At 41.1% G+C, this 15,634-nt stretch overlaps 1 protein-coding gene across 7 annotated transcripts in view; it reads right to left on the bottom strand.

Moving 5' to 3' along the window:
* Positions 1 to 15,634, bottom strand: part of ELMO1 (engulfment and cell motility 1) — a 573,930-nt gene that overhangs the window by 235,736 nt on the left and 322,560 nt on the right. For all 7 annotated transcript variants that reach the window (XR_012512236.1, XM_003930745.4, XM_010341311.3 and 4 more), the window contains one exon: positions 4,215 to 4,323. Coding sequence is in view for 6 of the 7 variants with exons in the window: in XM_003930745.4 (XP_003930794.1) it covers positions 4,215 to 4,323 (109 nt within the window). In the remaining variant the exon portion in view is untranslated. The remainder of the gene's footprint in view (positions 1 to 4,214; positions 4,324 to 15,634) is intronic.

The raw sequence follows: 15,634 nt of genomic DNA, 5'->3' as shown, positions 1-15,634 counted from the left end.
TCTTCTGCCTGGGGCTGCCAATTATTCAACCCAGGCTATGGGGATATGTGACCACATCCAGGTCCCTAAGTATTCTTCTTTGTAATTTTTGAGATTGAAACTAAGAGAAAATATGTGTCTTGCTCACAAAAGAGCCTCATGAAAACAAGCAGATTATAAAAAAAACTTTTGACCATATACAGAAGGTAAAGAAACAAGGGACATTGTTCCAGGCCCTAGATCTGGCTGTCACTTACACCAGACCACCCTTCCTGCCTTGCCTCACTTACTTTCAGTTTGTTCATGGAAAGTGAGGTTCTATCACTCATCAAAAAATTACCCATCTTCTAACTAGGACAACATCCGTTATCTCATTTAAGCTTCCCACCAGCTATGCACAGCATATATTATCTTTATTTCATAAATAAGAAACCAGAAGCTCAGAATAGAAAAGAAACATGCCCAAAGCATACAACTAGTGACTGAGGTGTGATTCCAAGACGGGTCCTTCAGATGCCCAAATGCAACCACTGTACTTTCTTGCATCTTTCTACCCTGTCTTTTTTTGAGTTTTGTAAATTCCAGTGTGAGCTCCATAAACTCAGACAACCTGCAGTAGGTGCAAGTCTTCCCTTCACTAATAATGCCGTTGCTCTTGATTATCTCCTAAGAGTGTTACAGACTCCAACTGAATAACCTTGACAAAGTGCTCTGAGAATGTTAAAAGACATTATTTTAGACCACACTATTAGAGGTAATATTTGCTTCTTGCAGTGTCAATAATTGGGAAGAAGAAAAATAGTTTTTTTTTTTAAAGCAACCTTAGAAAATCGTACATAAACATTTGCTTCCAGTAATTAATTGAACATTAATATGTTTGCTTTAGACACCAAAACATAATTGGTATTTCAGAAGTGGGTTTCCACAAGAGACTGAAAATTGAAATCAAAAGAGAAATCCTTTCTAGAAAATTGGATCTTTCTACTTTTGTAAACATCCTTTTTTCTCTCCACCAGATAGATTTTTAATTGAGTACTTCTTTGGTCTTAGCACTTGTTTATAGAACTAAAGTGGCCATGGGCTTCAAGATTAATTATTAACACAAATGTGAGAAGTGCTCAGAACCATGAACTTAGGCATGGAGAAAAACAGACATATACAAACCAAGTGAAGATAGATTCGTGTGTAAATCTAATTTTCCTCAGAAGAAAAATAGACATTTCTTCAACAGAAGGATGTATTCAGATTTGCTTTGCATATTAGTAACTTATTTAATATGGCAATGGGCAAAAAGCAATCCATTAAAAAGCAATTTTGCTCTTACTACAGGGTGTTTTATCATTTGATGTCTAGCATTCAGTCAGAATGTAACAATCCTTTAATATTTTATGAGCAGAAAACAACTCATTTGGGCATGTAGGCTTCAGAAACATGAATGTTTTTTGTAAGCCTTGACAAATTTCCAGAATGGGCTTTGCAGATGATGGCAAACAACAAGTCAAACTAAAAACTTAAAACGACCACCACATCGGGGAAATCATGCTTAGGGACAGACGATGGGTATGTGATAAACATAATGACAAAACTCACGGAAAAAGTGCCAGTCCCAGCTCATTCTCCCACTTTCTGAAGTGTATAGGAAGCTTTCTGAACTTCTGCAGCGACAAGGACCATAACTGGTTCCTTTGTACCTACAGTGTCCCTTGTAGTCCGTGGCATGTACTGGATAGATTTTAATTGAACACAATAAATGTGTTTGTCATATTAGTTGAAGAGAGACTGCTGTGAAAATGTCAGGCCTCAGCTTTCCAAGCCCAATCTAATTGCAGAAACTGGGCCTGAGTGAGTTGTGGCAGAAAGTTGGGAGTCTTCTCTTCACCAGAAGGTGGGAGATGAAACAGTCTTCAGTGCAAGAAAAGCATCTGCGGAACCTACAGGGACCCTTGAGGTGTTTGCCTTCATCTCCACTCTGTTCTTTCAGCCCAGAAATGGGGTTCTGTCCTGATTCCTGGATTGACTACCAGGTCTTCAAAAGGCCAGGAGTGCCACTCTACACCTGCCAGAGATCAAGCCCTATCCCCTATTCTGTCTCCGCCCTATCCCCAAGTACAAAGTGAACACACCTAAGGAGGACTACCTGCCCAGACTCTTGCCAGCTGTGGCCCCCCTCTGCCCACTGCATGGGGACCCACTGACCTAGAGGCCAGCCCACATCAGGGGCATGTTTACCCTGCCTGCACGTGCTCTGGAATTCAGCCATCTCTTCCAAGCTATTCCTCGCAGGTTGGATACAAGCTGTTCCCAAAGAGCTCTTCTCACTGAGATCACTGCAATTTCAGCCAGAAAATGAAAACAACTACTCAAATCACCCAAAATACTACCAATCCATTTCTAGATATTCTGCTCTGGAGAGAACCTGCAAGTGTGGGAGCAAAGTATAGATTGTGAATAATTCACTTAGGGACATGAGGCCCGGAGCAGCGGAGTTGAACTCAGCTCCCCTCTATTCCCGGCAATCTCCCCCTCCAATACCAGATCACTCTTCTGTGTTAACTTTTAGCAGGATAGACATATGTCCTTTGGGCAAAGGAGGAAGCAGATAGCTAGGCACGGAACATCATAGAACATGAGTGAAGGTACATACAGACAGTGTGCCTTCTGCTGCCATCAAGATGAGTATGAATAGCCAAAGGGTGTCATCAGAAAGGAGGGGACGAGGAAGGGCAGTGCAGAGCATTACCTTGAACACAGACACCCTGCCTAGTAGAACACTACTACTCACTCCAGCTCCTGAAAACTAACTCCTAGACGATCCAGACATGCTTTTCAGCCAGCAACTGTCACCAATTTCTTCCATGAAATTGAGATAAACATGAAACGGTCACAGTTATCACATGGAGGAATTCAACAGGATTTGTTTGACTTTGGACTTACATCCTTAAGCTGAGTAAACAGTACATGATACTGCAGACGGAAATCTCAGTGAGTGAGTCTAATTAGGGAGTAAGAAAAATAACTCAAGACAAGGATCCATGTAAACAGAAATCCTCACATTTGGTGAACTGTAAACCGGAGTTGATGAATGCACAGATCTTTCACGTTAGGTTGCTACTATTACAATGCAAAAATGCTCATGTTCCATGTAAATATTGGCTGCTTCCTCCCATGAGCCCTCACTGGAAGATGGTAAAGTTTCCTACTTGGTCAATTTCTTAGTATTTTTCCTTACTAAGTACCAAATTTTTTAGTTTATTTCAGCAGCACCTGTAGTCAGTTCTACACTGTAAATAAAACATAACTCCCTTTCCAATGTAATCATCAGATTCCTCCCATTAATCATTTCAGACCCTTATTTTAAGCTCTCATGCAGGCAACTGAATATTTATGTTTTCATAGTAATACCAACAAACACATGAACATTTTTCTGGTATAAACAGTCTTTCTCTGGTGCTCATGTTATTAAGCTTGTGAGGAAAGATTTATATGTGTGCTGGCTTATAAAAAGATTTATATGTGTGTTGGACGAAACGGAGGTAAACCACTTTGAGAAGGCTCATCATCGACAATGATAATGGGAACAGGTTAAATCATATCCACCTTCATAGGTTAAAGCCAAATTATGCCAATGAGCAAAAGACAAGAAAATTATCATCCTTTCTTTTTCTGTATTTACTCTCATAAGTTTTGTGATATAAGCAAGAAAGAGAGCAATGAAAATATTTCTGACCACATTTTTCATTTCCAGCTACCTATTTTCTTTAATAATTTCTTTTTTCTTAGAGAAAGTGTTCCGAACGATGGAAACACTGGGAGCAAGAGAATTTCATTAAGGCATTCAATTTTTCTTTATAGAGAAAAATGGTTTTGAAAGAAAAAAAGAAAATGATCTACTGGTAGGTTATAAACTGGAATTTTAAAAAAGAAATCCATAGATTTTTTATCCCTGAACAGAAGCACCTGTTTTAATATATACTCATTTTCATGATTATTTGAAACTCAGCCACAATATCTGAAAATTTCTCCATTCCCAGAGGTTTTAATAACATTGATTTCCAGAGCAGATATGCAAAAGTATGTTCGCTATAAACTTGGGCCAAAAAATAATCAACCTATCCACAGTGATGACCATAAGAAGCTTTTGGTGTCTTGGGATTTCTTCGTACAGGTAAGGGCACAACTCTTGAAGCTGGGACTCTGCCAGACTTCACACCCACATGGGAAATAAGTATACTTACGCAACTCGCCCACTTTCAAGATCTCACACAGCATCTTGGTCAGCTCTATACTACTGCGGCCAAAGGGACATTCATGCTTGTCTTCTCGGCTACTGTTTTCAAGCACAATCTGTAATGGGAAAAGGAATAGCTCAGAAAGGGAATTCAATTGCTGAAAACATCAAGAATATCAGCTTCATTGCAACAGAGGAATACGCAGATGCACTTCAGATCCCCAAACTGGGGCCAGGACAAAACAGTACCCAAAGTATATAGGACCTAAAAGTCTCATTTTTCTCCCCCAAATCTCTGACAACCCTCTTCAGGCCTGTAAGAGGATATTTTGCTTGTTGGTTTCCATTTACGCAGAGGAGTCTGTGGAGAGCATTTTGGAACAGTACAATAAAGACATTTTTACTTCAGTGACCAAATGACTCTCTTTTCCTCCCATTTCTGTCCTCTTTTCTTGGGAAAAGTAACTGCTTCTGTGACTTCTATCTCAAATTTCAATAGGAAGTCCATATTCTTAGAAGATCTCACCCTCTGGCATCAGATGACTACATCATGCCTGGAAAACATGGCATGATGGACCCATCAGAGTCTTTCTCTGAGACTTCGTACTAAGGGGAAAACTGGAACCAGGCATGGTGGTTCAGCACTTTGGGAGGCTGAGGCAGGCAGACTTTGAGGTCAGGAGTTGGAGACCAGCCTGGCTAACGTGGTGAAACCCTGTCTTTACTAAAAATAAAAACAAAATTAACTGGGTGTGGTGTTGGGTGCCTGTAATCCCAGCTAGGGGGCAGGCTGAGGCAGAGAATCGCTTGAACCCAGGAAGCAGAGGTTGCACTGATCCAAGATAGTGCCACTGCAGGATGTGTACTTCAGAGTGACCTGGATATTGGCCCTTAGGAGAAAAAAAAAAAAAAGCAAAGTAAAACAGACGAGAGGCAATGAGACACCTAGAAGTGTTTGAGCCTGGTTCCACCTGTTCCTACTGGTCCCCCTGTTCCTACAGCACAGCTACTTCCCTGTCTTTCTCCTTTGGCTGCTCAATCTCTCCTCTGAAAATCCTTTTGTCCATCTAATAAATTATTCTCTTTTCTTAAGCTAATCTGAGATGTTCATATCACTCTCAACTATGGAAATAACTCTACAAAGAGATTAAACAAAAGCAAAGCAAAATAACAAAACTCTAAAGTTACAGAACTTTATCCATGTCTAAAGCTACCTCTCCAAAATTCATCCTCAGTAAGAGTTCCCTGGGACTTCCTTAATAGCTACACCACTTTGCATGATCATTTCTCAGCAGCAACTACAATGATGCTGTGCAGTGTCTCATTGTTTTGTTACCTCCACAGACTATGAACTCTTTTGTGGCAGGGACAGGTGTTTTATTCACTTACTCAACAGTGTTAATTGAGCACCTATTATCTACCTGGAAGATGGCTGAGCCCCATAAAATGGAGAAGGAGATAGACAAGGGCTCTGACCTCACTGAGTATTCATTCTAACTGAAGGACACAAAAACAAAAGAGGTAGTTACAGTTTATCAATAGTGCCATGAAAATAAAAAAATACTTGTTGAATGACAGAGAGTAACAGGGAATGCTTGAGGAGGGGAGTTTAGATAACCAGGTGATCAAGGAAGGTTCTCAGACTACTGAGAATCGAGTGACGAGAACGATCTTGCTATGTCAAGGTATGTGAGAAAGAACAATCCAGGTAGAGAGATTAAGGTCAGAGCCCATTGAGATGAGATGGGCAGTGGGCTGGCCTCCCCAAAACATACACAAATGCAGTCTGCCCATGCACAGAGAAGCTCATTTCACTCAGCCTGAATAACCCTTTTCCTTTTCAGGGAACTCATTCTGGTTCTAACCAGAAACTCCCATTCCGCAAAGCAGGAGAGGAGAATAACTAAGTTCCATTAATCAGTGAATCTTATTTCCCTTGTAAATATTTTGTATCTGAGACAGCCAGATCAGAGAGAAAATCTGAAGCTCCAGAAATGAACTGAAAAATGGAAACAGACCCAGAAGACAGAACATAAAGAAAAGACAGAAGACAGGTAGTGCTCATCGGCTCCCAGCTCCCAGAGAGCATATTCCCTTGTATTTCACATTAACATTCTATTAACATTTCATGAGTACATTAATATTTAATGAGGCTGTGATCTGCATACACTGTAGGTAGAATTATTGCAGCCAATAAATGCTTGGGAAACATTTCCAAGGCACAGTTTATTAGCAGGCACTAAATTAAGTAGTAATTTAAGTAATCAATATGCAAATCAGCTTGGAGAAGTCTTGCTCTTTATTTTTTAATGCACCATCCATCTTATCATATTTACTCACCTAAGGAAAAATAAACCCGCTGCCTTCTTGACTGATTTCTGTTGTCAAGGCAGACACAAATATTTAAAGCTATTTGTGTGACTTTTAAGATTCACCTTCTTACAAAAATATTGTAGAAAAGATTATGATTATGAATGCCATTAGTTAGATATTACTATAGTGAGAGATAATTCTTAAGCTGGACAATAGGTTTTATTTAACACATTGATACATCTACATTCAATTTTGACATTCTAATATTAATCATGTCCATCAGAGACATTTTGAAAAGCTCCATTTGAAAATATCAAAGCATATTTTTCATATTTATTTTTCCCTTTACAGTTTTAAGAGCATATATACTAGAACAGAAATCACAATAAAGTACTAAAAGCTGCTATTACCACTCATCTTAGAATATATCACATACCAAAGTAAATTCTTTCTGCATGTTTTATTTAAAAAAAAAACAACAACACTGGATATCTGTGCAATGTGAAGTTATATTTTATAAAATTCTTCATAGTTTACAAAGTACATTTATATATTCTCTATCAATTGATTTCCAACATGTCCATCCATTGACAAAGTAGGTGTTACCAGTCTCTTAAGAATGCGGAAACCAAAGGTGGAGGTGACTTTCTACCATCCCAGAGCTAGCCTGTGTTAGTACTGGAGTTCAATTTTTTTTTTTTATGGGATTTCATTCTTCTCACCTAGGCTAGAGTGCAGTGGCGCAATCTTGGCTTGCTGCAACCTCTGCATCCCAGGTTCAAGCAATTCTCCTACCTCAGCGTCCTGCATACCTGGGATTATAAGGCAACCACCACCATGCCCGGCTAATTTTTGTATTTTTAGTAAAGACAGGGTTTCACCATGTTGGCCAGGTTGGTCTCAAACTCCTGACCTCAGGTGATCCACCCACCTTGGCCTCCCGAAATGTTGGGACTACAGGCATGAGCCATCGTGCCCAACCCTAGAATTAAATTTTTAAGATCTCCAATGACCAAATCTCTTCTTGTCTCCTTAGAGTTTACAAATTGGCTTCATGTACAGATTACCATGAAACTCAGTAGATTTCATGTATAAAGAAGCTAAGGGGACTTTGATCAATTTCTTCTATTTCCTTGAAGTGGTCTATAAGCCCTGCTCCTCCTAGATGAAGCTGTAAGGGTCTATGTCATCTCATTTATCCCCAGAAGATGACATTTCCTCATGGTGAGTGACCAAAGCTGCTGCAGGATCTCCACAGACCTTATTTCCATAAATTCCAGACTCTCCTCTGAATGGTCTGTGTTTCCTGTCACTCTTCTCCAATCGTGTAGATCAGGAACCTATTTGGCTTGAGCATGAATGACCATGAGGCATCCAGTTCAAGGCCAGCCTCACTCAAGTACACATCCCTTCTCTGGCTCTCTTGCCCACCTTGCCTCAGTATTACATGACTGATTTATAGTCACCTGCTTCCACTTTCTGTTGAAACTCTCTCTTTTCAGGGAGAGCCCAATTCATTCTGTGCCTTCTGGAGCCAGGGCAAGCCTTGAGGGCCTCTTCCATACCCTGCCATCTGTGGAGGCTTCCCTTCCACTCTCAACCTTTCCCATGTCACTTTGACACTAACCTAGTGTCAGGTGAGGCATCTCCACAGGCCACACCAAGGACAGTGTGTGTGAAGTCATACTGTCTACAAAGAGAGTGGACACCAAGCAGCTATGAGAAGCACTGATAATTTAGAGACCTTGGACAAAGGTGACACGAAGTAGGATGGACCTGCATCTCTTCAGGAGATACAAAGATGTTAAATAAACTCCACTTCATGGGACTGTTGTGCATATTGAGTCACACAACAAAGGCAGAATGGCTAAAACTGACTTAAGAGAGTTTGTGCTTTTATCTCTTTATTGTGCTGTCTCTTCCTGTTCCTGCGTGGCCCTTGGCCAACATTTCACGCAGCAATTTTGCCAGCAGCTAAACCAAAATCGAGACTGCAGTGAGACTGACTCTCTGACAATGGGCTTCTAGGGACTAATGAAAATAAGCCAGGGGACTTCTGGTTGTTTTAGCATGAGAGGCAGAGAGAGAGACAAAAGTAGCATCCTCTCCTGCTTACACCAAGAATGCAAGCTAAAGAATCCCATGTGCTGGTGTCCAAGGAGAAATCTCCTGCAGGAATGCAGGGTGATAATAGAGGAAAGAACGAACAAGAACCCCAGGAAACAAATTAATGCCATGATATGGTGTGTCTGGCAATAAAGTCCTCAAACTAAACCATTCCAGCCACCATAGGACAATCGTCCTCAGAATCCTTGTCAACCTCACAAATCTGTTTCCTGACCCACTGGAGATCTTCTCCCTTGCTAAACCAACAAATAAATAAGAAGTTTTGCCAGTATCAATGAGATATCCCCACACTCCAACACAGGGCCAGTGTCATCCTAGGAGTAGTACCTGGCAACTCCCCAGAATGAGGCATTAGTCCTTAGATCATATCCTAAGACCCAGAACTAATCCAGGGTCAAAGAATAAGCCCAATTTTGATTCCACTTATGGAGACATGGGAGTCACAGGGGAGACACTTCTATATTCTGACTTGATGCCAGTGCTAATGATGACTGGTCCCAAGAAAACTAAAGACCAGCATGAGAAAGCATGCTGGTCTGCACAAGAGGTTAATTGTGATCATGAATTTTGATCAAGTCCACAGAATTAAACAAACATGTCCAAGCCCTAATTAGGATGGTTTTTAAATGAGCAGAGAAAGAGGAACACTAAAATTATAAAAAGTGTGCCAAGCAGACAAACAAAACAGAACGGATCAGAACCACAGGCTGCTAGTTTACCAGATCTGCCTAGAAAGGAAGTGAGGCCTGGAAGTAAATAAACTCCAAAGAAAAAAGCTTTAGGGATGCAGGCAAGATGGCAGCAAAAGGCAACTAACAGCTAACATTTATAGAGAGCATTTCTCTCCCAGACCTTCAAAGGGCATTGCACAGATTGTCTCATTCCACACACATGTACCAGCACATGACAAAATACTATGCCATCTCGCTTTACAGATGAGAAAACAGAGGCAAAGAGACGCCTCACTGGTCCAAGATCACATAGTACAGAAATAAGTAGACCCAGCCTGGAAGGTTAGGTGGCCTAAATCCAAAGCATATATTCTTGGTTACTGATTCCTACAGAAAACGGAAAGGGGCCGGGCGTGGTGGCTTATGCCTGTAATCCCAACACTTTGAGAGGCCAAGGCGGGTGGATCAGGAGATCGAGACCACCCTGGCTAACATGGTGAAACCCCGTCTCTACTAAAAATACGAAAAATTAGCAGGGCAGAGTGGCACGCACCTGTAGTCCCAGCTACTCAGAAGGCTGAGGCAGGAGAATCGCTTGAACCCCAGAGGCGGAGGTTGCAGTGAGCTGAGATGGCGCCACTGCACTCCAGCCTGGGTGACAGAGTAAGACTTCATCTCAAAAAAAAAATAAAATAAAATAAAAAGAAAGAAAAGAAAATGGAAAGGGTGAAATATTACAGTAATAAAGCTTTGAGCAGGCCCTCAAATAGTAACAAAGGAGTGATCAGTATTGTGGCTCTGGACAGAGACAAACCTCCTGGATCTATTTGTAACAGACAAAGTCTACTTCTTGGTGACTTTGTACATATCCCTTAACCTCAGTTTTCTCCATAAAAATGAGGGCAGGAATACCTACCCATAAAGGGCTGTAAAGATTAAATGGAAATGCAAAATGGAAGTAAAGATTTCCTTACTGTGTGAAACACCTCAAACACTTGATGATGGAGACAACTGATACTACTATCACCATAATAATTATATATACTTTTGTTCCAAGGTATTACTATTTGCATTTCTGAAATATTCTTATAGTCCTTGGGAAAAGCTGTCAAAAAAACACAACAGAAAACAAAGCACAGTTGCTATAGGGGTTACTAATCTTGCTTTTTTGATAAAGTAAGGACTTGGGTGAAATAAATATTATTTTTGACTTAGATGGGTTTCCTGAAGTTCTTTTAGCATCTCTTTAGAAAAGTGGTTCTAACGCTAATGTGTGTCAAAAATACCTGGAGAACACATTGAAGGCAGGCTGCTGGGAGGCTCTTTAAGGTTTGATTGAATAGGTCGGAGGTGGAACCCACAAAAATGAGTCAGTCAGTAAACCAAATCCTGAGTTTTTCTGAGACAATGAGGGGATTGAGGGAGGGAGAGTTAGAAAAGCATTTAAGAGAACATTTAAAAGTTATTTTCAGCAACATGCTCTTAAAAAAAATAATAACTCCATCCCCTCACCTTCCCTGAGCCTTAATTGGTCATCTAGAGAGAGGCAGCCATTCATGGTATGTCTGGGCTGCAGAGGCCCCAGGCCTTTGGACAGAGTCAGTGCTGCCAGGCAGCTGAGATGGGCTTTCAGAAGGTTGGAAATGACCGAGTTCAGAATGTGAGTGTACCTGACCACCAAGAAAAAGAATAGCCAGGGAAGAATTTGCGGAAACTTAAAGATATATTCCCAAGAGGCAAATAACAATACAACCCAGGAAAAGCAGGAAAAAAAAATGTATTAATGGGTCAGATTGGTGAAAAAAATCAAAAGTAGAAAATGCACACAGGGAACCAAGATAAATAACAATTGGGACAAATGAGAGGAATGGTATAAAACCCAGCTAATGAGGTGAAATGCCTCCAGAATAAAATTAGGCAATTGCACATACAAAGGCATAACAAAGGCCATAAATATAAAATGGCAAGGAATCGACTGGGTAATGGTATAGTAATTAAAGCCTGGAGGTTCATAATAGATCTCAAATTGAACATTAATCAACCAAAAAGAAATGCTCCCTGCACTTTGACATAGTGCAACAAAAGCAGGACATGCGAAACACACAGAGCAATCACAGCCACGTTTTGCTGAAAGGCCCTCCCTTTGGGCATCACATTGGGTAGCACAAAGAGGGCAAAGGATTAAATAACAGCAGGATGACTTGTATTTTGTGCCCATAAAGTAACCACAACATTACTGAGGGAAGCCGAGCTCTGCTGACTATTCGAAGGCCATAAGGCATCAGGGAAAATTCCCTAGCTGACTCCCCCACCAAAGAAGCTAGGCTACGAAGATCTCCCTTTTTATGCCAGTGCGTGTGTTCCTGAGCCCCAAAATGGGTACGGGTGTAGTAGGCACGTGCGGGCTTCACTCTAGGTTTGTCTGTTTAAAGCAAAAGCTCTCTAACTTGAGCTTCTATTAGAATTCCCTAAAAGCTTATTAAAATGCAGATTGCTGGATTCAACCTCACCCCCAGAATTCTAATCAGACATTCTGGGGTAGACTCAAGAATCTGCCTTTCTAAGTTTTCCTTTTGTTTTTAAAGACACACAAAGCCTTAAGAAGTGAGAATGGGGAGCCACTGCTTAGTGGGTATGGGTTTTATTTTGGGGGTAATGATGTCTTTGGATCTTCATAGAGGTAGTGATTACACAACACTGTGAACGTACTAAATGCCACTGAACTTACTTTTAAAATAGTTAATTTTATGGCATATCCATTTCATCTCAATTAATACAAAAAAGTTAATATATATTACATGATTACCATGTACAAACTCTCACATGTTTAGCTAACTTGGTCCTCACTAGCCATTGAATCAGGACTGCATTTTACAGATGAGGAAGCCATGCCTTAGAGTTTAAGTAACTGCACGCTGTTTAGGAGGAACACTGCTATGGTTTGAATGATGATGCCCCTTTCAAAGTTCATGTTGAAAGTTAATCCCCAATGCAACAGTATTAAGGGTGTAGCCTTTGGAAGGTGATTAAGCCATGAGGGCTTCTCTCTTACAACTTGGATTAGCACCCTTAAAAAAGGGCTTCTGATTGGAAGCAGGCTCTCACTTGCCCTCTGTCACTTCCACCGTGAAAGGACATCATGTTCCTCCCCTCCAGAGGATGCAGCACCAAGGAACCATCTTGGAAGCAGATAGCACAGCACTTACCAGACACCAACCCTGCTGATGCCTTAATCTTGGACTTCCTAGTCCCCAGAACCATAAGAAATACATTTCTATTGTGTATAACCTACCTAGCCTATGGTATTTTGTTACAGCAGCAAAATCATACAAAGACACTATAGGTGTTGATTCAGAAATGGCCCAGGATGACAGTCCTACAGGACATCCAAGGACAGGGCATTGGGTGTATGGGGGAGCAAAGTGTGGCACTCGTACAAAGTTCTGTGGTATCAAGGCAGAACTCCACTACTGCATACTGCTTTATTGCAAACCACACACACTTAAACTGTAATATTTTTTTAAGTTCACATTTTAAATGATTCTGTAGACATGTACAATCCCACCGCTTTTCAAACTTTAAGGTACTCACAATCACCTGGAAATCTTGTTAAAATGCAGATTCTGATTCAGCAGGTGTGGGCTGGGACCTGAGGTCCCGCATTTCGAAGCTCCCTAATGATGCTGACACTGCAAGTCCAAGGTTCATATTTTGAAAATCGAGGCACCAATTTCCCAAACTATCAGCTGAATTCTAACCCTAGTACTTCCCAATATCCCTACAATGTATTACCCTGTAACCGATTCATTCATTCTATGAATTTTTTAAGCATTTATTATTGCTGAGCAACTTGCTAGATATTAAAAATACATGTATGAACAAAATCCCATTTTGAAGGTCTTGCAATTTATTTGGAAGATACAAGGACATGGGTTTTGTAGGATGAGCCAACTTTCAATTTCCTTTATGTACTTCTATATTGCTTGCATTTTTCACAAAGAACTATTACTTTTTGCAGTGAAGGTGCATATGAGATGCAATGGGCAGACAGAGGGTTTCATGGAGAGGGTGAGCCCTGAGTTCAGCCTTAAAGAAGAAGAAACTGATGTTAAACTCTCTCCGAAGGCATCTTTTTAACATTCCACACCAGAAGTGAGCTGTGGAATGCAAGAAAGACGAATTACAATGGGAAAATGGATGTTGAATAAAGGCATAGAAGCCCCTATGCATCTTGGGCAGTATTAGCAAGAAATCTGAAGATCACGGGGCAGAGTTTTGACTCATTCAGCATTACATTACTGAATACAAATGCCTCACATCTCCTTCACCCGAGTGCAAAGATACCAAGATGTTTGGCTTTTGTCTGACAGTAGCTGTTGGATGAAAAATTAAGCTTGACATCTCCCAAGCCTGACTTCTTACTAAGAAATTGTCACCACTGTCTGAACAGTTACTGCAGTCTTAAAGCAAAGTTACCCTCCACATATATTGTCTGAAACATATTTGAATATAATTCACTTTACAAAGCAAACACATTCCAGGAGAGCTAGTGGTAAGCTGAATCTCTCTCAGTTAGCTCCCCTTTCACTTTCTCATTTACACATTGATTTAGAAATTCACTCTGGTTTGGGAGAATGGACTTGAGAAGATGGAAAGGTAAGGAAAGAGAACTATTTCTTATTACCCTTTGCTGGACAAATAATAAATTGGCCATTTCAGGAACATATTTTCAAACAGAAAATGTGCACATGGCAAGTTAGCTACAATGAAAAAAATATTGACTGAAACCTAATTAAGAAATGAGGCCTTAAGTTGTTTTACTTGAAGTTAAAAAAGCATGTGAAAAAGAAATCTTTTCTTCCTATTACTTCTAGCTTTTCAAATGGAGTTCATCTCATTACATCTCATTCTGTGTGTGAATTGTAAACCTCAGCTACTCCTGCTACAGGAAGGATCTCCCTCTGGTACAGTTCTCCTACCGGGCTAAGCCAAGATGTGGCTCCCTCCTAGGGAAACTGCCTCCGGACGGCGCTCCCCGACACTGCCCCTCCTATCCCTGTCCCAGTTTTCCCTCTCCTTCAGACCCAATGCAGACGTCACTTTCTCCATAAAACCTTATGTACGATTTTCCTAAACAAGCCTTTTAAGGGTGGGCTTTGGCCCAGGGAGATTTGCTTCTGAGTTTCTTCATTCCCATGACCACATGGTCCCTGGGGGCACACCAGCCACATGCTTCAATGCAGAGTTTCCAAGTAAGTCTTCTCCCAAGTGAGATAACATTTTATCTGTATCTTTCTTGCAACAATTCTCATTTTATCCTCCCACATTATGGTAAAGAATATGTGTCTTAGCTTCCCCGACAGAGTCAAGCCCTTGAGGTTCGGAACCACTTCCTCACTTGTGAATCTCTGACATTGCTGCAGAGTTGCACATACAGTAGGCACTTATTAATGAAGCAGTTACTGAACAAGTGTGTGGACAGTATGGGACATGACTCTGGCCTCTGCTGAGGATGGCAGTGCTCACAGGGGTTTAGTCAGCTTCTCCAGCCCTTACGTGAATACCTACTTGCCTGGCTTTGGCATGAGTGTTTCCGTAACTTACTACATCTATATGTGCAAATGCATCTTAAGTGAGTCACAATCATCTTCTTAGTCCCTGTCCTCCATATTCCCTATTCTGTGTCACTTGCGGATTTAATCAGAAGCAAAAGCTCACGTGATGCACTGAGAATCACTAACCTCTCTCTTCATAGGAGGAGGCTCAGCACCCAGAAGCCACTCATCAGTAAGGGCAGGTATTCCCACACAGAATCCAAGCTAGGGAGAAAGCTCAGCTGGAAACTCTCTGCGTTGAAGCACATGCCTAGTGTGCCCCCAGGGATGATGTGGCCACGTGAATGAGAAAACTCAGAAGCAAATCTCCCTGGGCCAAAGCCCATACTTCAAAGGTTCATTTAGGAAAACTGTACACTCAACCTTCTTTGTGTATTGTCAATATAAACATTTACAGAACATTGGAATGTGTGAAAAATGTCCTTCGTTGTGTGTTTATGGAAAACAGTTGGCAAGTATTTGCTATAAATGCTTCCTGAAAATGCTGTGAGTGAGAACCAGCAGGAAAATGTATGAGATGAGAGGGAGCCAACACCCACAGCAAAGGAATGTCCCCTTCTCTTCCACACACCCTACACACTGCTCCATTCCGTACCCTTCCATCCCCCCAAATGAGGCCCCAGGGGTCCAGGAGTGTGAGGGTGGGGAACAGAGAAGGGGCAATATCTTAAAGTGCCTCCAGGCTCAGCATCCCATGTTGG

Source organism: Saimiri boliviensis, chromosome 10 (genome assembly GCF_048565385.1).
Source record: "Saimiri boliviensis isolate mSaiBol1 chromosome 10, mSaiBol1.pri, whole genome shotgun sequence".
NCBI classification, from domain to species: Eukaryota; Metazoa; Chordata; class Mammalia; order Primates; family Cebidae; genus Saimiri; species Saimiri boliviensis.
Note: the sequence above shows the minus strand (reverse complement) of the source record. Positions and strands in the feature narration are given on the sequence as shown.